General features: G+C 41.3%; 1 protein-coding gene across 1 annotated transcript in view; it reads left to right on the top strand.

Moving 5' to 3' along the window:
- COL11A1 (collagen type XI alpha 1 chain) overlaps positions 1-27154 on the top strand; it is a 191275-nt gene that overhangs the window by 20097 nt on the left and 144024 nt on the right. The window contains exons 2-4 of the mRNA XM_044300667.1: positions 7079-7246; positions 18044-18257; positions 20991-21153. Of these exons, the coding sequence (XP_044156602.1) occupies positions 7079-7246; positions 18044-18257; positions 20991-21153 (545 nt within the window). The remainder of the gene's footprint in view (positions 1-7078; positions 7247-18043; positions 18258-20990; positions 21154-27154) is intronic.

The raw sequence follows: 27154 nt of genomic DNA, 5'->3' as shown, positions 1-27154 counted from the left end.
ATGTATTCCGGCAGCCAACAGCCTTCTGGAATTCTCTGGAATTGGCCTTGCTGGATGCAACTGGAATATCCGCCGGCTGGGATCCAGTAGAGATCCAGCCGCATTCCGGCGAAAATTCTGAAAATCGGCAGGACACAAACCACTGCACACTGCGGTTTGCGTCCAGCTGCTTCCTGGCATTCTCTACTGAAACAAGTGTGCGGATTGCAGTGCCACAGACGTGAAAGTAACCTAAGACAGCTGGGTGGCAAGCCGTATGGGACCATTAATGGTAACCATACAGTCATCAGGCTTTCTAAGAGAAGGAAATGACTACATTTCTAAATTGTATTATTTCATCTGAAAAAAACATTCCGAAAATCACCCACTTCCCACACCGACAGCCAACAGCTGATTTTGCCGGTGGAAGCCATCGCAAGCCAGGTATTTTCCTGCCAGTGGCCCCTGTAGGGGAAATGAAGAACTATATGCCATTCAGATGAAAGACTGTCCATGTAAGGATGGATAAAGTCCACAAGAACAGGAGATACTTCCATAGAGTGGCTCTCCATTCTGGCTCATAAATAGGGTTCAGGGCAGGCAAACACTCCGAACAGGGCATGTGGACAGCCGTTGTCTTCATGTTTATTTAGAAGAAGATATCAACTGAAAGATATTGCAGGTGATTTCATGATTAAGAGGTAAAAGTTTTTAGCAAAAAGAAAATTAGTTCTATGAATGTATCATGTATGTAACAGGACACTTTGATGTGGCTAAAGCTTTCTCCTGATATTTTTGCAAAGCTGACTTATGCTGCTAATCCCATTTTCCTTCCTTAAAGCTCCTTCTAATCCCCTTTAAAGAGCAGTGAAATGCCCTCTGGACTCGAAATAACTCTGCTGTGAATTTTTGATTGCCAAGGAGGGGATTTAACTGTCACATCATCCTTGAAGGGTGGTGGAAGAGCTGAGAGTTATGATATACGCTGATCTTCCACATGTATAGATAGTACATACAAGATTACTCTTGTGGTGGGTTGTCATATATCATGTAGCCTTTCCTATGTCTAAGCAGTGCTGCTATGCATGCATTCCTCATCTGCGAATACAAAGGAGCAACTGTAGTCACAGTCCCCGGGTTAATTGCACAGTGTGAACAGTATATTCAGGAAGTGTGTCATATTAGAAAATGACCTATTGTTTGAATCACATTTTTATGCTTAACAGACTTTTTGGTGATGTCATTTTGAATTTTCTATGTCAATATCTATATTTAAACAAAAACCATAAAATCCTGCAGTTTTCCTATTGGCCACTATTAGGATAATAATAGGCACACAGAGGTGATATCATTACAGGCAGGATTAGAATGACAAATAAGACAGGATCCACCGTTGGTCACAATAGGTAATTGCCAAAGCTTATCTAGTCTTTCCTTGTACAATGACCTCTGCACAGGTCACAGAACATTCCTAGAAAACTCTCCGATACCAGTCAATGAGGTCCCTTCCAGATTATTGTGTCTATGGACCATGCCATAAAGCAATTTTCTTAATGCTTTCTAAATGTTGTTAAGAACAGCTCAGGTAAGATGGCCGCCCCCATAATCATCTTCAGGAAATAGAATAAAAAAATCTGCACTCTGAAAATAAAGAGAGATTAGAAGAAAGGGATATGTGTCACTATCTTGAGATGAAAACCCCTGGAGATGAAAACATTGATGAGTTAAAAGACCAAACTTCTCTTGACTCTTGATAAAATTTATTAAAGGTGATTTTCATCCCACTTTTAAAGAGATAGTTTTAGACAGTTTTCTACTACTTTTGTTATATTTTAGCATGTTATATGCAGATTTGCTTTCTTCCAAGAGAAAACAAATTGCCATTAATGAAGGTCCTGGGAAGGGGGATTAATGTTTTTCGCTGTGGAGAGTTTCAGAGCTGGGATAGGGAGCCTTGTATGCATGTCAGGCAGTGTGCAGTGACCCACAGGGGGCAAGCTATGTAGAGGAGGATGGGAGTAGTAGTGGTGGCACAGATAGGAGTAGTAGCAGTTCGCAGTGGCTGTTCTTTCTTCCCTTAGGGCACACCCATGTTTTTTTTGGGGACTATCATCTGGTGGTAGTTGGGGTGCCCTTGATGGTGTTCAGTTGGCAGGAGGCCAAGTGCAAGATTGTGGAAAGGTTAAATAAATAAAGGTTGCAATAAATAAAATTTCTCTTTACTGAATAGATAATCAGAGTAGTAGTTCATACAATGGCAAAAGACACAGTTCTGAGGTATGTTAAAGAGTAGGATGCTCCCAATAGTTGTGTATAGGCAGTAGTAGACCTCCCTGTCCCTGAGTGTCACTCTAAACACAATCTTCCTGAAAACACAGTGCAATTCTGTTCTCCTTTACTCCTTCTGAAATTCCAAGGCTGAGGGGTGCAAACTAGAGCTAAGATTCGGATGGACAGTCCATCTCATAGTGTGGTGAGTGCCGAGGCAATGAACCCTTTCCAAAAGCAATAACATTAAATTGCTCTTTGGTGGCCGTTCATTCTCAGGAATTATGTTTTCTGGATAAGGCTTCACTTTGGGCCTACTTTACTTAGCAGGAGATTGCACATGTAGGTGTTGTCTTTAGCGCTGCTCGGCAAAACTCTCTAACCAACCATATGTGGTCAGACCAGCCGGCCTCCACAAGAACCTAACCAAGACCACCAGTGCTAACTGCTTTATGTCCGTACATGACTAATTTGAATACATAGTGCATAGAGAGATAAGTGTTTTTGGCATTAAATCACATTTATCTTTTTGCAATTAACTTTTAGCAGTGATCCACCAGGTAACTGCAAGTAGTCCCAAGGAAAACGAATATACAGATTATCTATGACCAGGACAAAACACAGAAACAGCTGTTGACAGATAGGTTTCCTTTTAGAGAATACTCGTGCTTTGGCTAAAATCCTTAGTCATGTTGCAAGACCTGTTACAGGATTGAGCATTGACTACAGTGTTGCCACCTTCACTAGGTGGCATTACAGGGGCAGCATTCTTTCTTTTCAAAGAGAGCTAATATGCATATCCTTTTTTCCAAGGAACATTGCCTGGCCTATAAGATTGCCTTTGCTAGTTCTGGAACGCTCCACAAGTAGAAACAGATGTTGCTCATTTATTTTCATTAGAGGATTGGCCAGTCCTCAGGATAGGTTATTACTAGCTGATTGATGGAGGTCTGACATCCCATACCCCTGTTGATCAGCTGTTCAGCAATAGCTCCAGAGCTGGAAGCAGACAGCTCCATATACTTTGTAGTGGAATGAGCTTGTCACTGCAGTGCTGCTCCCATTGATAGGCCATCACCTAATAAAAGCTGGACAAAGCCTTCAAATAAAGAGAAATATAATGTTTGTGTCAGAATTAAACAGTACCTCCACCAATATCCAGTATTTAAAATCCTGATTGTAAGATCATCATAGAAAGCAGTTTATTTTGCTCTGTTGAAGCAAGGAACATGAAAAATCTTAAATATTCATGTAATTTAGTTACGTGATAAAGTTATTATATACCAGGGATTGGCTGTGACAACGCTGGTAAATTTTCGGAGATGAATATGTGGCATGTATGGGGTCAGTCTTTTCAAGAAATTTGCCAAATGCCTTGCTTGCAGATTTATCAGCCCAAACCAGTAGATTACAGACACCATGATTTGTAGATGGGATTCTTGCAGTTTACAGCATTTAGATTAGTTTAAAGGGTTTTTCAATTAATAAAAAATCGATGACCCTTCAGGGAGTTCTTCTCCTGGCACTGGCCGATTAGCTGTTTAAAGGGGCGTTCCTTCCCAACAGTCGTCTGCTCGTTCAGTGGGGGCGAAGAGCTGAATTTACATGCAGCATTCTCCGTCACAGTATAAGGATGAGAGATCAATATTGTGATCGCTCGTCCCCATACAGCTGCTTTGTTTCTGCTGTTTAGCGAGCATGATCTGCTGCCCAGAAATGATGATTGGTGGTGCCTGCACAAATGACTGGATCACCCGATGAATGAGCGTTTTGCTCCTTTATCGGGTGATCGGTTTCACATTTACATACAGATTGTTGGGAACGAGCCTTCGCAGAAACATTTGTTCCCAATAATCTGCACGATATTCGGGCTGTGTAAATCCACCTTAATTTCAGCTTCTCATGTTGCAGCTGTGGCATGGCTGGAAACATAGTTGACTTGTGGGTTTTCAATTATTATTGGCATGGAAGTTTTGAAAGCACAGCAGTTCTACCTGCAAAACTGTGTGGACATGTCAAGAAACACAGAAAATTTTGGTAACAGTGCATAACAATATTTTACAGCCAGACCTCAACACTTGGGAGCTTGATGGAAGCTAAAGATGAGCACATTTATTAAAACTTAACTTAGGGCTGATTTATCTGAATCAGCTGTGTGATTTGAATTGGGTCCAAATCAATTCTACCTGAATTGAAAGTGTTTTGACTGCCCGCCTACCGGCCATGTGCATCTAGCACTTTCCTCTGACCCGGTTATAGAAATGCCTATTTTTGTCAGGTTAAATTCTAGCCTAAGATTTCCTACACACCAGATATTTTTTTTGTGAATACTTTATATATATGCTTGAAAAATGCTATACTTAGAGCATCATCATAAACTGTAGAAACACACAAACACAACAACAAAAAAGTGCCACAAAAATATATGGAATGCAATTCATAATTCCTTATTGAAACTTCAGGCTACAAAGTTTTTGCCAAACAGTAATCCACAAAAAAATGGCAGAAAAATAGCCAGAAGTGGATCCAACTAGAAAGTGCAGTAGAAGTCCCTCCTTTCAAATTCACTCCAAACTTTGGCTCAAAAACCTGTATGAATAACAAAAGAAAACTGCAGCAGCTAAAATTATACGTGGTTTTGATGCAGTTGTACGGGCATTTTTTTTTATTTTTTATTTTTAGCCAAAGTCAGAAATAAACCCAATAGGTAGGATTATATTTCCTTATATTTCCAATCCCTCTTTGAATCTATTTGTTGCTCATAAACTGCATGAAAAGTTGAAAGTCTGATTCAAACCTTTTGCTTGTGGAGAGTTAAAGGGGTTGTCCAGGTTCAGAGCTGAACCCAGACATCCCTCCATTTTCACCCAAGCAGCCCCCCTGACAAGAGCATCGGAGCAGTTCATTTCCCCTGATGCTCTCCTTTGCCCTGCACGATTGTTTGGAGATCCGGTGACATACCGAGGCTCTCCATGGGGCTGCCAGGAACCACGGTGATGTCACCGGCACTGATGGGTGGGATTTGGCGCTGCCCTAGCCAGTAAAACGGCTAGGGAAGTGCTAAAGCCTGCCCATCAGAGCTGGAAGTTTCCGCCCAGCAGTGTGTTATTGAAAACAAAAGAGCCTATGCCCTGCGCGATTTAGCGCAGGGCAAGGGAGCGCATCGGAGCATGAGATACTCCGATGGCAACATCAGGGCAGCTGCCTGGGTGAAAACAAGGGTATTTCCGAACCCCTTTAAGAGAACAATCATCCATTCTGTTAAAAATAATTATGGCTAGTTCAGCATTAGCTTTGAATGTTTTCCTACATGACTGAGTATTCTGAGGAAATGGGCACTACCCTGTAGTGAGAAGGAGCTGAGTTCTCTATGGACAAAACTGAGTTTGGTGAGAAGGGGCAGAAGACAGGTCCAAAACAAATACCTTGCCTAGCTCTTCACTCATGCTAGTCATAGACATTTGGAATTGGTTGGACGATTGGGAAATACACTTTTGCTAAGGTGTATAGTCAGAGAGCTCCTAAATGGGCTTACCTGTGTAGAAGCAGTAGCTATCATCCAAAGAGATGCAATCAGGATAATCAATATTTCACCTTATCGATGGCATACCGATAGCATCAACTATGTTGTGGATTTCGTCTTATTTTAGTTTTTTTTGTGTGAAAATACTGCATATAAATGCTGGAGATTGCCAATACACACCTCTAAGTGAAACTGAACTGTATGCACTATATTAGAATTTCCATTCTATATGCCCCCACTCCCCACCCCCTGTCTGGGTGTTGCAGCTAGAAATAGGCAGAGCTTTGGAAATAGCACAGTGAACTATGCCATTTCCACATCTCCAAAGTTACAGAAACCTCAAAGCTCTCTGTGATATGAGTACGTTTCCCTCATTCACTTGTATGGACATTGTGGAAACAACGTAGCACAGCCCACTTGGCTGGTTCTGTAGCTCACACCACCTTTGGCTAGCACATTCAGGCCAGACAGGGTTAGGGTACGGCCACGCAGTACGATTTCTGCATGCACTTTTGGAAGCCAAAACCAGGAGTAGAGTCTCCAAGAAAGAGGAGTTCTTTATACTTTCTCTCCTTTTATGCTCCACACCTGATTTTGGCTTCCAAAAACTGCATTCAGAAACCTAATTGTGTGGCCTTGCCCTTAGGCTCCATTCACACGTCCGCAATTTCGGTCCGCAATTTGCGGAACGGAATTGTGGACCCATTCATTCCTATAGGGCAGCACGATATGCTGCCCGGATCCTGAATTGCGCATCCGCACTTTCGGGTCCGCAATTACGATCCCGAAAAATATAGAACATGTCCTATTCTTGTCCGCAATTTCGGACAAGATTAGGCATTTTCTATTAAGTGCTGGTGATGTGCAGTCCGCAAAATGCGGAACACACATCGCCGACGTCCGCGTTTTGCAGATCCGCGGATCCGCAAAACACACACGGACGTGTGAATGGACCCTTAGGGGGACCTGTTTCTAGAGATAGGTGCAGATTCATATCTATCAGACACATGTGGCATATCCTGTTGATATTTCATATGTGTTTAAGATGGGAAAACTCCTTTAAACTCTATAGTAAAAATTCTCTTTGCATTCCTTGTTTTGAGATGATAGAAGATTACATCCTACTAACCCTCTGGTATACTTTTCCATACCCTGGAATTCATGCATTATCCTCACAACAGTCTTGACTGGTGGCTTTCGAGAAACTAAAAATTATATGACTTAATGAAAAGTTGCAAGTAATAAATATTAATTGCTGTCTATTGGAAATGTCAATTAACAGTGATTTTATTTTTATTTGTTTTCCAGCTGGACCCGTTGATGTACTCAGAGCATTAGAATTTCACAGTACACCTGAAGGAGTGTCAAGAACAGCAGGGCTATGCGCAAACAGGAAGGCAACCAAAGGATCAGACACAGCGTACAGAGTTCAAAAACATGCCCAGCTTAGTGCCCCAATGAACCAATTATATCCAGGTAAGAAACGAAGATACTCATGCCATGTTCTCGTCCTATCATTCTATGCCAGTTGTCACATTCAAAGTGTCTGTGGACCTTAACCATTCTTTATCAGATCTACTGTATTGTCTCTGAGGATTGCTGGCTATTTTTCCGTCAGAACTGAAGGTATATGATAAAGGAGGAAAGTTTTCTTTTTACCTTTTAGATACCATTAATGGTCAACATTAGTGCCATATGCTTAAGGCCTATTTACACAGACTGACTGACCAGGCAGTTATTGGGGATGAATCGTCCATTCCCAAAAATTACCTGATCATGAGCGGAGGTGAGAGCTGCATTCAGATGAAGCAACCACCTCCACTGTTTGGGGAATGAAAGATCACTACTAATGAATGGCCGTCCATATAATGCCGGGAGGTGCTAGGTTCATCAGAGTGGTTCTAGTAAATGTCAGCTTTTCCTATATGAGTGTGAGTACAGGAAGAGCTGTCCATAGCTCTGCTTACGCCTACAATCAGTGCAGGTGGAGGAAGTAGGACTCGCAGGTAATGTCTATGAGTCCTGGAAGCTGTTTGCATGCAAAATAGTGAAGTCAGTTATAAAAAACTATATTTTCACAAGAACCGTGTCTCCCCCCTGTCCTAGGCTGTATTCATATACGGTAACATGACAAAACTGCTTTCATAGGAAACAGTATATATGCAAAACGTAACATTAAAGGGACTTGGGTAGCAGCTGTAAGTGGCCTAAAACAACAAAAGAATCCATACTTACCCCTTTCTCCCCATGTTGCACTCCGGTCCTCCCTGCTGCTGACATCATCTTCTTGGCAGTGGAGACATTCCGTACATACAGGTCAATGACCAAGACATTACTGCTGAGTCCAGTGACTGGCTGCAGCGTTTACATGTTGTGCATGAAACATTACTGACGCTATCTTTTCACCTTAGACGGTTGGCACACCTCAAGAAGCCACTCCAACATGCAGATGTGGGTGCAAACTGGCCACAACCAGCTTTATTGTCACTTTTACAGCAGTCCAAACAAATCATAAACACGAATCCTCGGTCGTCTGGCCACTGACTACACAATATTTCTACCTCTCTATCGGGATCCGGGTCTACCACCCAGCTCCCCAAAACACAACACAGTGCTTACCCCACGCAGGGTTAGAGGGTCTCGGCTCCCACAGGCCTTAGCGCTGCCTGTTTCTTTCTCAGACTGGGGGCCCTGATTGAAGAGCCCAGCCCACATTTATCTAAGTTCATCAGCTGGCTGCTAATTACCTTCATTACCAGCCTAGCTGATTAAGGGTCCATTCACACGTCTGCAGTGTTTTGCGGATCCATAAAACACCAGGCCAGCACCCCAATAGAAATTCCTTTTAAAAATAGGACATGTTCTATTTTTTTGCGGAGCCGTGGCCCGGAAGTTCGGGGCCGTGGCCATCTTTTCTGTCCCCATTGAAAATGAATGGGTCCCCGCATAATTGCGGAACGGATACGGACCATTCATACGGACATGTAAATGGACCCTAACACAGAGGAAAAAAACACTATTTCCTCAAGTTTCTTGTTCTCATATGGCCCTCTGGCTGCTCCACTGCCACTATATATATATATATATATATATATATATATAAAATTTGTTCAAGTTGCCATATATAATCTCTGGTCTCCTAGGACTAGAATTTCTGAGAGAGACAGACAAAGACTAGAAATGCTACTGTGGGTTTCTGGGCATATATATGTGTTGCACCTAGTATGCTTAATATGTGTGCAGAGTATTGTAGGCCCGGCAATGCCCCTCTGGGCTTCTGGGAAATATATTCAAATCACCATTCCTTCAAAAAGAAAAAGGCAGCAAAGCCTATATGATGCCAGCAGATGTCAGATGGGCTAATTTTCATTATGAGGTGCAAGACAGGGTCCCTGGCAGCAGATGGATGCTGATGGTTTTGGCGCAGTGGGTCAGTGCAAAGAAAAATGACACCAGGTTACGAGTTGAACAATTCTTTACTGATGAATAAAGTTTAGGTACTGTACAGCAGTTCACTTCTCAGACTTTGCATAGACAGGCAGATATTCCATAATTTTGAAATGTCACAGATCTTAAAGATTTCAAGACGGCAAAGGTAGTTAATAGTAGACTTTTACTATTCATTGCTGATTGCTGTACTCACAGTGAATGGCTCCACAATGTCCTCAGTAGGATGTGGATCTTTTAGCAACTTCCACAGTATGCTTGTAAAGTATGTCCAGGTACCATAAGACTTTAATCTCCTTAAGATGTTGACTGTGGTGCCTCTAAGCCTCTTTTTAGACAAGTTAACTCCACAGAGCTCCTGCACACACCTCCTCTTGACACTGGTATGCACCTAAAATATATAATTTTCTATTTTCGGCTCTCATAAGCTGTTTTTTTAAGCTTTCTCTTTGGCTGATTCTGCAATCCAGGGTTGTTTTCTGTTGCCTCTCTCCTCATCATTGCCTGGACACTGAGTCCTCTACATTTAGCACTAACTACTTTCTATGTGGAGGGTGGAGACAGCCCTACCTATTGACATTATCTAAGGCCTATCAACTTCTTTTACAGGTTACATACAGAAAATGCACATATCATATATAAAAGTACATTTTTATCCATTTAGCAGTGGAGCATTGCCTCGGAGTAGGACACCACACTGTACCCCTTTGTATATGTTCTTCTCTGCTAGAAAGTATGTAGACTTTCTATGAAACCATACCCTCTGTGGAAAGCCAAGCTGAGCCAAACAGAAACGAAGGGGCACAGTGCTCATCTTAATGCTTCTGTGCCCTCGTCTTATGATTATTGGGCTCTCAACACCCGGACCCCAAAGATCAAAACTTCTAACATGTCACTATGACATGTCAGAGGCTAATTGGTCGGCACTCCTAGTCGTCATGAGTGGTGCTCAGTGGTAAATATAATATAGAATCGAAGTGAGCAAACCATGGCACTCAACTTAGTAATGAATATTATTTATCCCATCCAAAATTATTTTAACACGGAGCCACTGGCCAACGTTTCGGTCTATCCTAGACCTTGTTCACGGCCTAAACAATATATATACAAAAACAAATTATAAGTGATGGTATGCAAAAAACATAGAAAGTACATGAATTGTGTGATTGAAGGTAAGTCCTTGATGCATTCTATTTAAACTGTCGTCCCAGGTACTTCTTCAAAGGTATAGTGGAATTTTAATAGCCAGGATTACTGGGAATATAGTAAAAACATTTTTATAAATGTGTGTATTCTCCTATATTATATAAAATATGAGTCCCCATATATGTTTAGCCAGACATCGCAGTCAGAGGTAAATATAAAGTGTATGTTGGTCTGCAGGTATAATGGGCATTATATCTGAGGTTGAGAAAGTTTGTAGTCATGGATTTAAGCAAAGCTTAAAGTATTTCTGGATACAGCATACAGTCTAATTTACATATAACAAGGTATAGCAATATTGGTAGGTAGATCTATTTAGAGTGAAGAGGCACTAAAATCAAAGGTATAACCAAGCTTTAGAGTACATCCCAGAAAGTAGACAGTAAAATTCAGGATAAATCTTAGGGTGAATATCTTAAATATACTGCTTAACACAGAATTTCATAGCATTGGTAGTCAGTAGGTGCTTACCATGGATGTGGCTGCCAGGGGCTTGTGTTGGAGGATGGTGTGACAGCACTAGGCTGTATGCATCGTGTTTAAAGAGAACCTTTCACCGGGATTTTGGGTATAGAGCTGAGGCCATGGGTTGCTAGATGGCCGCTAGCACATCCGCAATACCCAGTCCCCATAGCTCTGTGTGCTTTTATTGTGTATAAAAAACGATTTAAAACATATGCAAATTAACCTGAGATGAGTCAGAGCTTGAAAATATGACTCTTCTCTGGTCACACAAGTAAGATATGACTCTTTTATGTTAATTTAAAATAGTTTTTTTTACACAATAAAAGCACACAGAGCTATAGGGACTGGGTATTACGGATGTGCTAGTGGCCATCTAGCAGCCCATGTCCTCAGCTCTATACCCAAAATCCTTGGTCTGTCAGGTGCAGCGCATGTTCTGTAAGTATAGTTGAGTCACAGAGAATTTCAGAGGGGATATGATAGAAACGTTTAAATACATAAAGGGAATCAACAAGGTAAAAGAGGAGAAAATATTTAAAAGAAGAAAAACTGCTACAAGAGGACATAGTGTTAAATTAGCGGGGCAAAGGTTTAAAAGTAATATCATGAAGTATTACTTTACTGAGAGAGTAGTGGATGCATGGAATAGCCTTCCTGCAGAAGTGGTAGCGGCAAATACAGTGAAGGAGTTTAAGCATGCATGGGATAGGCATAAGGCCATCCTTCATATAAGATAGGGCCAGGTGCTATCCATAGTATTCAGTATATTGGGCAGACTAGATGGGCCAAATGGTTCTTATCTGCCGACACATTCTATGTTTCTATGAGAAACTGCCAATCTTGGGCGGACGGTATTGGATTTCCCGTCCGGATTGCGCATGCGCAGTGTGTGTTATGTGGTTTGCCAAGGTACTTCTAAATGTTAAGACATTGTAAAGCTTTTAAGGATGCAGGAAAATGCAGGTGATTGTTTGTGCTCTGGCTGCGATGTCAGCTATATCTAACAGGGGGATATTACGTGATTATTATATAATTAGTACATAAACTACAATAATAAAGACAGAGTAACTAAAGTTTCAAAATGACAAAAATGACAAAAATAACATAAATACAAGAAAATTACATAAATGCAAAAAAATGAAGAATGACATGGATTAAAGGGTTTCTACTACCAGAAATACTGTTATGTAGCTGACTGACATTAGCGATGCGCTAATGTCAGCACTACATAACAGTATGTTTCTAATGTTAGTCCCTGCGGCCGTTTTTGTTAAAAATGCACTTTTATTATATGCTAAAGAGCCTCTAGGTGCTATGTGGGCGTAAAATCAGCACCTAGAGGCTCCGTCCACTCACCCTGTATTCCGCCCAGTTCCAGTGTTGTGCCCGCCCAGCTCCTCTTGATTGATGCCACTGTTCCCTGCATCGTTGGCGAAATCCCGCGCCTGCGCCGTTCACTTCGGTCTTCGGCGCAGTGAGTGAATGATGCGATCCTAGTGCGCCGACTACGTCACAGTGAGGAAGCCGGCACCAGGATCGCATCATTCACTCACTGCGCCTGCGCCGAAGACCGAAGTGAACAGCGCAGGCACTAACATTAGAAACATACTGTTATGTAGTGCTGACATTAGCGCATCGCTAATGTCAGTCAGCTACATAACAGTATTTCTGGTGGTAGAAACCCTTTAAAAGGATTAGAGAATGATTACTATGACATGTTTGTTAAAATGATAGGTACCCTCTAATAGTTTCCTAGCATCTGGTGTCATAATGGTGTCGTAATTCTCACATATAAAGGGAGAAAAGAGATGCTGTACATACATTTTGCTGCATTAGTTTGCAGTCCTCCTTATGTCTCATCCAAGCATTAGGCTGCTATTCTAGCCCTTATTATGTTTTAAACCGCAGCTCTGTTCAGTTTAATTGTTTTGTATAAGTGAAAGCCCATCGTAAAGCTCACCTGGAAGCTAGTACATAAAGAGTCAATTTCCTTTGCAGCAATGGCAAAATGATAATAACTATAAGAAATGAAAACACCAGTGAGTACTATAAAGATTATTATGTAACCATCGTACATGTGCTGAGCCCAATGAGCCCTCCATGAGATCTGCTGGAGATGTCTTCCTGTTCTCCTCTTTTGTTAAAACAAGCTTTGACATAGAAGAGACATAAATATTAGTACAAGAGGATGTTTGGTAAGAAAATAAACTGAGGAACAAAAGAAGCAACATATGGTTTCCCTTGTGGCACGATGACATATCAAAACAGAAATCAGATTTCCAATTTCTTTCATGATTATTTATTAAGAGAGAAAAACCCTCTCCTATGATATGCTTGGAGCTAGAGCTTGAAAGACTTCAGTTCACAATAACTCCCTACCATAAAATTGGCTGTGTTCTTAAAGATGCAAACATTTTTAAAAGGTCTTTAAAATGAATTGTCCTTCTGCAGCATGCATGTTTTCATATTCATTGCAAGCTGCTGTGTCCCTTTCAGAGTGAACTTTGCCAGACAGGCCCTCAGATGGCTCAGTTTCCAGTCCCAGTTTCTCCTCTCCTCAACAATCTTGCAAGCTAACATTATTTGCCAAATGAATTAATCGCAGGATGCAATGTGAGATTTAAAATACTGCAGCTTCCAGGTCAGCGGAATCCTGCTCTGTTTTCCAAATAGAAGAGGTATAGTCAAAAGGTTCTCCAGTGTCAAGGTACCCATCGAAGCAATGGTCCACTTAGGCATGAGCCAGTTTTTCTCTACCATGGATCTTTGGAACTTGGTGGGGTTACACAGAAGACTGCAGCAGGAAAGTATGTAAATTTTACAGTTAGGATGGACTAATCTCATCTTGCTCAGATCCTTAGGCTACTTTAACATCAGCATTTTTGCTGGATCCGGCAGGGGATCAGCAATAACGTATCTGGTCACTAATACAACTGTCTTCATTCATTCTGAACGGATCTGCGTGTATTATCTCAAAAATGAACACGAATTGTGTCTGAAAAAATTGATCTGGCACCATTGACTTACATTGTGTTTCATGCCGGATCTGATTCTATCAGCATCCCATGACACACACAAAAATGCTGCTTGCAGCGGTTTTGTTTCTGACATGGCAATGCAACAAAACAGAATGCATTCTGGTGCACTCCATTCCGTTTTGCTCCCACAACTGCCCAGGAGGTGGTCCTTCACTGTAAAGCATCTCTCTAGTGTGCTGCATCATAGTCCCTCCCCTCTCCTCTGAGTGACAGCTGTAGTGCCTTCCTGATTGGATGGTGCAGGTGTTACTCAGAGCAGAAGAGCAGTTCATTGTGATCAGAGACAACACCGACCCAGGTCACTTAACCTCAAATGCTGCAGTCAATAGTGACTGTGACATCTGAATGGTTAGACAGAAGTATGTGGGCTCCCTCTCTCCTCTGATCGGAGCCTCTGCAGTGAAATCACTGGGTTCTGATCAGTTAATATGGGAAGGCTCCCAGTACTGCCATAGTGAGTTGTCTGCACAGCTGTGCCCAAGGCATTGCCTCACAGGCAGCCTACAAAAATCCCATAGCATTCGATTAGAATATCTCATGTTCAAGTCCCCTAAAGGGACTAAAAGTTATATATCAAAAAACTTTTCCTGTATAGTGAACGTTACTATAAACCTCAAAAAAATAAAATATGCTTTTTGGCATTTTTTGGGTCACCGTGCCTCCACGAAAAATACTATTAAAAGTGATCTCAAACACGTGTCCCAAAATGGTACCATTTAATAATATAATAAAATAATTACAGCCCGCTTCTCTAAAAACAAGCCCTCACTCAAATCTGTAGACAAAAAGATAGAAATTATTGCTGTTAGAATATGGCAATGCAAAAAAGAAGGTTTTTATATTTTAGAGTAGTAATCACCATAATCATGCTGCCTTACAGAATAAGGTCATTTGAACATTGAATGCAGAAAAAACAAAACCTTAAAAAAAATTACAGAATTCTATTTTATTTATCAATTTTACCCCACAAATAATTTGTTTTCCCATTTCTCAGTACACGCTATGGTAAATTAAGTAGTGCCATGAAAAAAAATGCAACTTGCTTTACACAAAATAATCCCTCATATGACTAGGTGAATGTAACATTTTTAAAGATAAGGCTCTTGAAAGGATTGGAGGAAGCAACGGAAAAAAAATCCAAAAATTGGCTGGGTTATTAAAAGTAATCTTCCACCAGAGACCTCCATATCAACTTGTTCACCTGATTAAAACACAGTTTTTCTTTTGTTGATCTGAGACTCTGTTCCCAAGTTATGATACTTCTTCCTAATATGCAACGTAAACCTTTGGTCCAATGAGCATTTAGTGCAATGACCATTGCTCATGTTGCCCCCAAGGTCCATTCCTTTCTGTGGCTATCGACTCACTGTTTAAAAAGTACCGTAGTGTAGAGAGCTTTTATTAATTGTGACAAAGGTATGCAAGTGATGAAAATCCAGTAAGTTATCACATTTGAGATCAGTCAATACTGTAGACTAGGGCATGCTAGTGCACATCTGCCTGCAAGATGCATCTGTTTTCTTGAGGGTTTCTGCAGCTGGAATCCATTGATGAGGAAGGACTTGCTCCAGTCATGCTGCTAATGTGTTGCTGGCTGTGATCTCTTTTACATTTTTAATAAATAAACAAGACTTTACAAGTGTCTTCTTCATATATCTCCTTACAAGCCAAGACGTGTAAGACCCTGAAAATAAGTGTGAATTCCGCAAAGGTCTTATTCTTAGCGTGAAGTGCCTGCGGCAGGAAAACCTGAAATGAGCGCCATTTAAACAGTGTTAAAACAGTAGCAGTGTAGAAGAACTAAACGTTCCATCTATAATTGTCTTTATAAAGCAATTTTGTTCAAATCCTATAAAGTAAGAGGGTTGTCTAGTTTAGAAATCTCACGTAGAGAATGTCAAGTGACTCTTCTAACAAGGAGGGAAAGTTCATCTATTATTAGTATACATTGAACATAAAAACTTTAAAGGGGTTCTCCGGTTTCATTATAGAATGTGTCGGCAGATAAGAACCATTTGGCCCATCTAGTCTGCCCAATATACTGAATACTATGAATAGCCCCTGGCCCTATCTTATATAAAGGATGGCCTTATGCCTATCCCATGCATGCTTAAACTCCTTCACTGTATTTGCAGCTACCACTTCTGCAGGAAGGCTATTCCATGCATCCACTACTCTCTCAGTAAAGTAATACTTCCTGATATTACTTTTAAACCTTTGCCCCTCTAATTTAAAACTTTGTCCTCTTGTATTTAAGTTTTTCTTCTTTAAAATATTCTCTCCTCTTTTACCTTGTTGATTCCCTTTATGTATTTAAAAGTTTCTATCATATCCCCTCTGTCTCGTCTTTCTTCCAAGCTATACATGTTAAGGTCCTTTAATCTTTCCTGGTAAGTTTTATCCTGCAATACATGTACTAGTTTAGTAGCTCTTCTCTGAACTCTCTCCAAAGTATCAATATCCTTCTGGAGATATGGTCTCCAGTACTGAGCACAATACTCCAAATGAGGTCTCACTAGTGCTCTGTAGAGCGTCATGAGCACCTCCCTCTTTTACTGGTAATGCCTCTCCCTATACACCCAAGCATTCTGCTAGCATTTCCTGCTGCTCTATGACATTGTCTGCCTACCTTTAAGTCTGCTGAAATAATGACCCCTAAATCCCTTTCATCAGATACTGAGGTTAGGACTGTATCACTGATTGTTTATTCTGCTGAATTTTTTTTGTCTCCCAGAGTATCCCAAACACTTTTTTTTTTGCCTCATATACTTTTTTTCATGTCAGCACTTTCCTTCCCCCTTTTTCAGCATCAGTGCATCCTGGGAGGATGTTGACTTGCAGAACTTCCTGTATTTATCATTTTCTGTTGCATGCTTTTCTCTGTAATGTTTAACAGGACTTGCTCCAGAGAGGAGAGGTGTTGGGGGCGTAACTACTGCAGAGAGAACAGTGTGCCAGTCAGAGAAGCACTGAGCAACAGTACATATCAGACAGCATGTTATAGAGCAGGAGAAGCTGAGCAGTGTGATATATGGTTTGTTTTGGAAAAAGATTCAGTAACATGTGTTTGTTTATACATTTATATATCTTCTCTTTATAATTGCAGGCATTGCACCCATATAGACCATTCTGGCACACATATAATTCCACTTAATACACTGACAAATTATCACTGAGGATAGTACTTATCTAACATCAATAAGAGGATTGTCTTCCTGCTTTTCTCAATAGCTTTGAAAGTTCCTGACAAGTAGGAACATCACTGATACATAATAACTCCATCATTGTATTATTTTACTTCTATTAAATATATTTAAGGGGTTGTCCGGGTGATTAATATTGATGACCTATTGTCAGGATTGGTCATCAATGTCAGATCAGCCGATCAGCCTTTTTGTTCACCTAGGCCCAGGCACAACTTTCATCAGTCACATGGCCTAGACGCAGCTCAGTCTCATTCAAGTGAAAGTGCCTGAGCTGCATTACCTAGCACATCAGCTATCGAATGGACAGTGCCGTGCTTGGTAAGTTGTGAGGAGGCTGCAATGCCCACCAGAGCACCACAGCCTGTTCAAACAGCTGAATGGCAGAGGTCCCAGGTGTCGGACCACCACCAATCAGGTATTGATGACCTATCCTGAGGAAAGGTCATCAGTATTAGACAACTGGAAAATCCCTTTAGGTAATTTTAATGTGAAACTGTTAGAAGAATCTTACTTGTTAAGACAGGTTCTTCTGTAAAACACCTGAGATATGTCCATTCATGATGGACATATTCAGTGGAAAATATGTTGCAGTCTGCAGTCGAATTTGCTTAAGGCAGAGAGAATATTTTAGTAACATAACGAAAGGACACGACTGTCTCATCCTCCAATTATTGTAAAGTGGGGCTGCTCCCTGTTAGATTGCAGGGGAAAGTGTATCGAGAAGCCGACCTGCAATAAACAATAGTTAAGTTAATTCACATGTCATTTAAAGTAATATAACAAGTGTTCCTGTGGAGTCAGGGAAATCTTAATGTCTTATGGTATGTTTCCTTAAAAAAGAATATATGGGAGTTTTATCAAACTGGTTCTGACTATATATTCCGAGCTTTACTGATCTTGTAATTCTTTTTTAGGGGGAGCATTCCCAAAGGATTTCTCAATCCTGATCACAGTTAAGCCCAAGAAGGGCCTGCAGACATTCATCCTATCTTTATACAGTCAAAAAGGTGTGCAGCAATTGGGAGTGGAGGTCGGCAGGTCCCCTGTCTTCCTTTATGAAGATCAGAATGGAAAACCTGCACCCGAGGACTACCCCATTTTTAGCACTGTTAATGTTGCAGATGGAAAGTAAGTATAATTCAAATTAGTTAATACAATTGAGGGAGGGGGGAAATTTATCAAGAGGGGAATTTTTTAAATGAAACTATCACCTAAAAAAGTCTTCCAAACCACCAGCATTACCTTAAAGTAGCCAGCAGTATGTTTCTAATCTTGAAAAACGAACTTTAATCCCCTTCATGCGCTATAATGTTTCCATTTCAACATGGTTATAATGGAAAATAATAGCATTCTTTAATACAGAATGCTAAGTAAAATGTCTCTTGAGGGTTAAAAAATAATAAAAAAAAGTACTCAACTCATCCACTTGATCGCGCAGTCGTTATCGTCTTCTTTCTTCTTCTTGCAGGACCTGCAAAAGGACCTGCGCTGATGTCTTCGATGACGTCAGCGCAGGTTCTGATGAATGAAGATAGAATATCCTTCTATCTTCATTCTTCAGGACCTGCGCTGACGTCACTGCGCTCACCGCGTGGTGAGCGCGATGACGTCAGTGCAGGTCCTTTTACAGGTCCTGCAAGAAGAACAAAAGAAGACGATAACGACTGCGTGATCAAGTGGATGAGGTGAGTAATTTTTTCATAATTTTTTAACCCTCAAGAGACATTTTACTTAGCATTCTGTATTAAAGAATGTATATTATTTTCCATTCTAACCATGTTATAATGGAAAATAATAAAGTGAATGGACCTCATCCCTATTTATTATCATCTCCTTAGTAACCATCCATGAAAATCGCATTGCATCCACACTTGCTTGCGGATTCAATGTGATTTTCACACCGCCCATTCACTTTTATGGGGCCTGCGTTGCATGAAAACAGCACAATATACAACATGCTGCGATTTTCACGCAACGCATAAGTGACGCGTGAAAAACATCTCTCATGTGCACAGCCCCATTGAAATAAATGGGTCAGGATTTCGTGCGAGTGCAATGCGTTCACGTCACGCATTGCACCTGCACGGAAAACTTGCCCGTGTGAAAGGTCCCTTAGGATTTTTTCCAGGACCACTTTAAGTTCCCAGTCCGCCCCTGGTAGCGGATAACTTGATATGTGGTGTGGATTTCAAATCTGCAGTGTTTTCATTAACTTGTTGACATAATATTAACAGCACCTTCAGTGCAAATGTGAATGAAGTCTAAGGCCGCTTTCACATGGCAATCTTTTGGACAATATTTTGCATCAGTGTTTGTAAGCCACAACCAGGAGTGGGTCTAAAAACAGAAGTGGTACAAATCTTTCCTTAATATCTTTCTCTGTAGATTCTATTCTTGTTTTTGGCTTAAAAATACAGAAGACAAATACTGACCTAAGCATTGCCATGTGAAAGCTGCCTTACAGTTGTTGGTTTATGGGCATCTGAAGCAGTCCATGAATGTAACAGACAAAGCAATGTGTTTGTGATAATGTGGTTTGAATGTTGAAGAACTTGGAATGAAATGGAATTAAAATCCTTAATTTTAATTAGGCTGGACCAATGTGTGCTTCCCACTGTTCCCTAAAATAAGCTTTTTTCTTGTTAAATTGTTTGTGTTTTGATTTAAAAGCCCTCTTATGTCTGTGCCAAGAAGCTCAGCTGTGCAGATACACTATGATGTCTATGATGTCTTCTACAAAGTGACAACTTGCATAAAACATTTAATCATGCTGTTTTGGCAATCTAGGTCAATCTCGCAAGTGATTAGAAAACTTTTCCACTTCAGGGTTCGGCCACATGGTCAGGTTTCTGAATGCAGTTTTGGAAGCCAAAATCAGGAGTAGATCATAAATGGAGAGAAGGTAGAAAGGACAGATGCAACTTCTCACATCTGGTTTTGGCCACCAAAAATTGATGCAGAAACCTTATCGTGTGACTATAGCCTTAGGGTATATGCAAAGGCATGGATTTTCCACATGGTTGTTTGTTCAGAAAATCTGCAGTGTAAGGGCTCATGCACACGACCATTGGATGTTTTGCAGTCTACAAATTGCGGATCTGCTAAACACAAATACCGGCCGTGTGCATTTTGCATTTTGATGAACAGAATGTCTGGCCCCTAATAGAACACCTGTCCGTAATGCGGACAATAATAGGACATGTTCTATTTTTTCGAGGAATGGACATGCGGACATACAGACACGGAATGTATTTCCTTTTTTTTGTGAGGTTCTATTGAAGTGAATGGTTCGGCATATAGGCTGCAAAAAAACCTGCAAAGAACACAGAAAAAAATTTGTTCATGTGCGTGAGCCCTAACATAGTAAGGGTACGGCCACACGGTCAGGTGTACTGATGCAGTTTTGGAAGCCAAAATCAGGAGTAGTTAATAAAAGGAGATAAAGTATAAAGGAGAAATATAACTTCTTCTCTATTTTGACTTCACTCCTGGTTTTGGCTTCCTCTGGATAGTTCATCAATATCAGATCGGCGGTGGTCCAACAGCCCGCACCCCCACCGATCATCTGGTTGAGGAGACGGCACGTGCAGTGTGCACATCCCTTCTCTCCTCCTGCTTTTCCATAGCCATACCAACCTGCTCACCCTCTTTATATAACGTTCAACCAGAAAACAACAGTGCACGATCACAGAAAATTGAAAATTCAATCTTGTTTCCCTGTACAACAAGCTACAAGTAGAGTACAAAAATGCTGTTTATGGTAACCTGTATTCCAGTAATGTTATATAGATGCAGACCGGCTGGCTGACCCAATGGATACATGTCAGACCTTATGTTACAATGTTTTATTCATTCATATAGGTGGCATCGAATTGCAATCAGTGTTGAAAAGAATACAGTCACAATGATTGTGGACTGCAAAAAAAAGATCACTAAAGCCCTTCCGAGAAGCGACAGACCTGTCCTGGACACCACCGGCATCGCTGTGTTTGGGACCCGCATCCTGGACGAAGAGGTGTTTGAGGTAAGAGAAGCAGTGCTCATAATGGTTGGCATACTTCACACGCTACTATATAACCGTGTGCCATACTTACTTATGTTTAGCTTTTTTCGGCACAGACATTGAACAAATGCCATACAGCGGCATCTGTCACCCATATGGCTCCATTGGAAAAAAAGATGTATACATTTAGCTTATACTTCTTCTTTATTTTTTATTTTTTTACTGGATATCATTGTAGGGAATAGTATAGTCCACTACTATGCTATTCCATAGTGGCCATTTTCTTGAGGTATACAGGCATATATACAATACCAGCTGAACACAGGCCAAAAGGACACTCTTTTGGCCTCTGTCATGTTAATATAATGGACATGTTGCACATTGGAACTTTTCTGGGTGTTCACGGATAACCTGCATACCAAGTAATGCATATGTCATGTAAAGATAGCCATAAAGCCACATGTACACAGGGGGTCATTTATCAAACTGGAATCAAGTAGAACTGGCTTAGTTGCCTCTAGTAGTAGCAACCAATCAGATTCCACCTTTCCTTTTTGACAGCTCCTTAGGAAAATGAAAGGGGGAATCTTATTGGTTTCTATGGGCAACTAAGCCAGTTCTACTTTACACCAGTTTGATAAATGACCCCAATAGTTTGTATTATGCATGGATTTTCCGTGAGGATTTTGGTGCTGAAATGCAGCAAAGTCCGCATGAAAATCTGTGCAGAAAATCTGCATAATTACTTTCGCTGCCACGGGCATGTTCTTCCTAAATAATGTGACAATAGTGCTGGTTCCATTAGGTCACAGGAGTATTTGTAGTTGTCACCAGTAGAGGTGCACGGGGTTAAAGGGACAGACGAAGTCAGTTGGTACAGGTCTGTTTTTTCGTATGCTGTTGTATACCGTTGTACATGATTGACCATCTCCTGCAGCTGTGAAGTATGTATTATTATAATTAGAGATGAGCGAAGTTTATAAAAATTCGATTCAGCTGCTTAATCAAATTTCTCAAATAAATTTGCTTTGTGACGAATTACTTTGTCACAAAGTGAATTTCTTTGTAAGTAGCAGGCACAATGATGGGGAATGGTGATTGTCTCCCATCATTGAACCCCTCAGATGCCATGTTCATCACGGCATCTGAGAATAATAGTGAGGGCTTTGAGGGGTTAAAAAAATAATACTCACCTTATCCATCTGAGTGTGAAGAGGCCGCCACAGCCATCTTGATTGCAGATCCTGCGCAAAATCTTGCGCCATGCGTGATGACGTCATCATGCTGGTCAGCGTGGTGACATCATACGTCACCTCGCACGAGATTTCGCGTGGTAGCTTCAATCAAGATGGCTGCGGCAGCCTCTTTGCACTCAAATGGATGAGGGAAAATTGATTTGTTACCACAAAGCACGAGGAAATTTGGCTTTGCTGTGAATTGAATTTTCCCTCAAATTCAGATCGAAGTCCACTTTGTATACTCTAATTCGCTCAACCCTAATTATAATGTACACCTGTGTATGGCATTCATACCTTTCATTTGTGTTTTTTCCATTTTTCTTTTTTTGCCAGAACATAGAAGCTCTGTCTTGGATCTTGTTTTCTTTATTTTTCTGTTTCTTCATCTTCTTAATCCGTTGTTAGCTAAATGCAATCTATGGAGTAAAATGCCCAAAACTAATATAGTTCAGTTGTGTTAAAAAGTCATATACAGTATGTATGTGTGTCTACCTCTTGGCTGAATTTGATGTACTTCCTTTTAATGGAATGGCAGCCCATTTTAGTTAATCTCAGGCAAGCCCTATTAAGTACAGTAATACATGTGTAGATCTGCTGCTTGATCCAGATCAGAAATGTGTATGTTACTTTGCTCCATTCCCCTGCTATGTGCCAACAAACCAGCCATGATGGAATCCTATCCATTATGTGCACATGTACAGGAGTACCTTCAATGCATTCCATAGCTAGTTAGTGGATGCACAGCGAAGGAATGGAGGATGAGTCTCAACGTACAAATTACTGATCCAGTGTCAGCAGTAAGTGTTCTATACATGTACTGTATTACTATACTTATTAGGGCCTGCTGAAGATGAAAGATTCCCTATGGCAAGTTGACCATCCCTGGTCTACTAAATATTTAAATGCGTTCTCCGGACTTTTAATATTGATGACCTATCCTCAGGATAGGTCATCAATATCAGATCTGTGGGGGTCTTAAACCTGGCACCCAGGGGAGGCGCGCGCCATCATCAATATTAAAAGTCTGAAGATTCTACTTTTATCAATTTCTCAGACATACCATGAAAAAAAACTATGGTCAGAGACTTTTAGCGTTGGTGTCATGGAGCTGAATCGGTATGTTGTGTACACAATTTTATACAAATAGTCACATGAAATTTTTTCTGATAATTGATAGTGGCTCCTCATGGTTCACTCCAATGAGAAAAATACCATTACAACTGTCTACACTGAAGTCATTCAGTCATAGACTCTTCTCCTCCCTGCTTCACTTGTCATTTTAACTGACAACGTGTCATCTTCTATACCCCCCACCCCCCCACACACACCCTCACACACATCTCTCACCTGTTCTCAAATCTAGGAGAAGTCTGCTATATCCAAGCTCTTTATTTTCAGCTATTCTGACATTTAGTATTTCATCAATTTCAAAAATGTGCCTCAGGCTCTGTTCATACCTAATGTTTCTGGAAAGTCTTTGTAGCTAGTTTGCGAGACAGTTAAGGATATGGGTGCCTTTAGCTCTAAGCCAGGCAATACAGAACCATATTGTCATGGCCTTTGGTGTGTGCTGTGACACTTTCCCACGCTTGCTGTTGCCTGTGGCAACGTGTTGCTGTGTCAACATGCGGGGGCAGTGTCACGGCCTTTGTGGTGTGCGCCGTGACATGGTTGCCTTGCATGTTGTTTCTTGCGGCAAAGTGTAGCTTTTTATGTGTGTGCACTTCCCCTTTAAGTTGTTTCCTCCTCTGTCCGGTGCTGAAGGGGTTAACCACCTTGTTGGGTGTGGTCACTAGGTGCTTCAACTTACCTGTGGCTAGAGGCCAGGAGTCAGTGGTACTCCAGCCATAGTGTTTGCTGGAGTTATGCTCCTGGTCTTCATGTTTTATCTCCCAGAGTGAGGGCCTCCTAGCGGGACAACGAGGTCTCCAGCGATGTCTTCCCCCCCTTACATGTGTTGTATGTTTGGTGTGGGGTTATGATTTTGTGTGTTGTAATATCTAGCTTGGTGTTCCATGTCTGGTATGTTTGGTGATATCTTCCAGCATGGTTGCTTGACATTTCCCCTGTGTGTTATATCTTCCGGAAGGGGGTTGGTTTCCCGGAGGGGTGAACCACAAGCCTGTATGCAGCGCAGCCTGGGGCTGCCATTCATGGGGGTCCTGGCTGAGTATAGTGTGCTGGATGCCTGTGTGAGTTGCTGGTACGGCGTCCTATTTGGTGTTAGGGCTCCGGTACGTATGCACGGGTTCCAGTCATGGTGGCAGCGGCAGGTAAGTGTGTTTTTTTGTGTTCTTACCTGCCGATCCAGTTTCTGCATATGGTCTTAATCTTTCCCTGCTTCTAGTTCTTTTGAGACTCCTCTTCTTCCGTGTCCTGGAAGAACAGGGCACCTCTCCTCAGCTCCTTTGTGAGGGATTCTCAGGGCGACTCAGGGCCTCAGGTATCCAGGGTATAAGCCGTCCTACCATCCAGGTCCACTCATACGGTGAAGAGTTAGGGTGAGGATTAGGGACGCTTTAGGAGGTGATCTGCTCCCTGATCCTGGTGTCCTGGCCTAGCAGCTATCCCTTTTCCCTTTACATTGTACGGTGGGTCCCCCACTCCCCACCGTGACACATATCTGCTAAATAGTAATGTACAACTCCCAAATAATTATCTAAAATGCAGTGTGATGTTCAAGACCAAAAAGCATCTGGGCAAATAGTAGTAAACTTCAATCAGGTATGGGGTATTGTCTACATCCTTGGTGGTTTAGGGTAGTAAAGGGCTAAATGTATTCCTGGTAATCTAGGGCAGTGAATACGTTAGTGAAAGCATCCCTTGTGGCTTTTAGGTTAATAAAACAGCAAAAAAAGGGTTTTAAAGAGGACCTTTCACTGGTATACAAACTAAAAACTAACTCTATCTGTGGGCAGAGCGGCGCCCAGGGGTCCCCCTGCACTTACTAGTATGCCTGGGCGCCGCTCCGTTCGCCCGGTATAGGCTCCGGTGTCTCGGCTCCATCTGTTGTATTGGACTGATTTTTTGTAGGAGGCGTGTCCCTTGCAGCAGTGCTGGCCAATCGCAGCACACAGCTCATAGACTGGCTATGAGCTGTGTGCTGCGATTGGCCAGTGCTGCAGCAAGGGACACGCCTCCTACAAAAAATCAGTCCAGTACAACAGACGGAGCTGAGACACCGGAGCCTATACCGGGCGAACGGAGCGGCGCCCAGGCATACTAGTAAGTGCAGGGGGACCCCTGGGCGCCGCTCTGCCCACAGATAGAGTTAGTTTTCAGTTTGTATACGAGTGAAAGGTCCTCTTTAAGTCAGTATTCATGGTTGTCTAGGGTTGTCCATTTTCCTAATGGTCTAAGCTGATGATGGTGTTAATGCCAGAATTCCGAGGTGGTCTAGGGATGTAGAAGAGTTATTGTCTGTATATATTGAGGTCTAGGGTAGTGAGGGGATTGATTTCAGTATCTCTGATTGTCTAGGACAGTAAAGGGGTTAATGTATGAATCTCTGGAGGTCTCGGGCAGTGAATGTATGGTTAATAAAAGGATTATCATTAGTTAATAATGTGAGGGAAGTATTATTCTACAAATATGACAAACAATTGTCACTGACCTCACCTGGGCTCCAGTTACTGCTAATGAGATACTATCTAGGGGACTGTAACCCTACAAGAAACCTCAACACTGAGGAATTACAACATGTAAAAAGTTTTTTCTTGTTCTCAAAACCACTAGCATATAGTTGATCAAGTTATGCATTGCCAAATTCTACATCAAGGCAACGTACATGTGTACTTCTTTGGTATATCAAACTAACTATGGTAGTACACCAGCTGCTAACTACTCGCTGATCTAGTGTTTCCTTTTGAACATTCTTAAATCATTTGCAGCTTCAGAGAAATGTTATCGCTAACATATCTACAAATGTGATTTCTTTTACTTAAAAGATCAAGCCATGTCAGATGACTAGATTTAGGTGTTAACTGATCTCTTTCAGTGTTAAGACTACTCTTCAGCCCACTTTTAACTATCAAGCAACATTCCTTTCTCTGTTGACTTTGCCTCTTTGTAACTGATATGATATGAAATGAAACTTTCGGCTACAGCCAGTTACCCATACAACAGTTTGCTGACTTTGGGCAGTGCTGAAAGATGGCTGTCAACTCCCTTCCTTGAAGTGAGAACAAGACGTGGGTTGTTCATGCTTCTGTGGATTACTTATAGTGACACAATCCCGGAAATGGTGTGATTAAAAGCTGTGTTTGCACTTCAGTTTTTCTTTTTTACAAGCTGTTTTCTTAATTTAAACCCTATTTCAAGAGCAGATATCAGTTCTATTTCCTAAAATTACTGCTGGTTCCTACCCTTTTGGAGTCATTTTATTTAATCTTATTGACTTTACATCATTTTAAACTAGTTGCTTGGCTTATTGATTTAACTGACTACTCTCCGAAGTTCTACTAAATTTTATCCCTTGAATTGTGGTTCCGTTGGGTACCATTTGCTCAAAATAATGAATACAAGGACAGTTTCTCTTGACCCATCAAATACATGATATTAACTCAAGCGTTCCTCATCAGGAAAAATAGTCAAAAGACGAGGTGAGAAACATCTCACTGAATCCAGATGCTATAGCTAGAAGTGAAAGCCAGGAGCATAGGCCAGTACTCCAGACAACTTTAAAATCTTAAAAGATGACAGCAAGTACAACACACATAGTAAAGTACAAGCGCTGCTCAAGCATTTCTGACTACTAAGTCTTTACTCAAAGGAGCTTTTCTCTG

Source organism: Bufo gargarizans, chromosome 7 (assembly GCF_014858855.1).
Source record: "Bufo gargarizans isolate SCDJY-AF-19 chromosome 7, ASM1485885v1, whole genome shotgun sequence".
Taxonomy (NCBI): domain Eukaryota; kingdom Metazoa; phylum Chordata; class Amphibia; order Anura; family Bufonidae; genus Bufo; species Bufo gargarizans.
The sequence above is the reverse complement of the archived record's forward strand: the minus strand, read 5'-3'. Positions and strand labels throughout refer to the sequence as shown.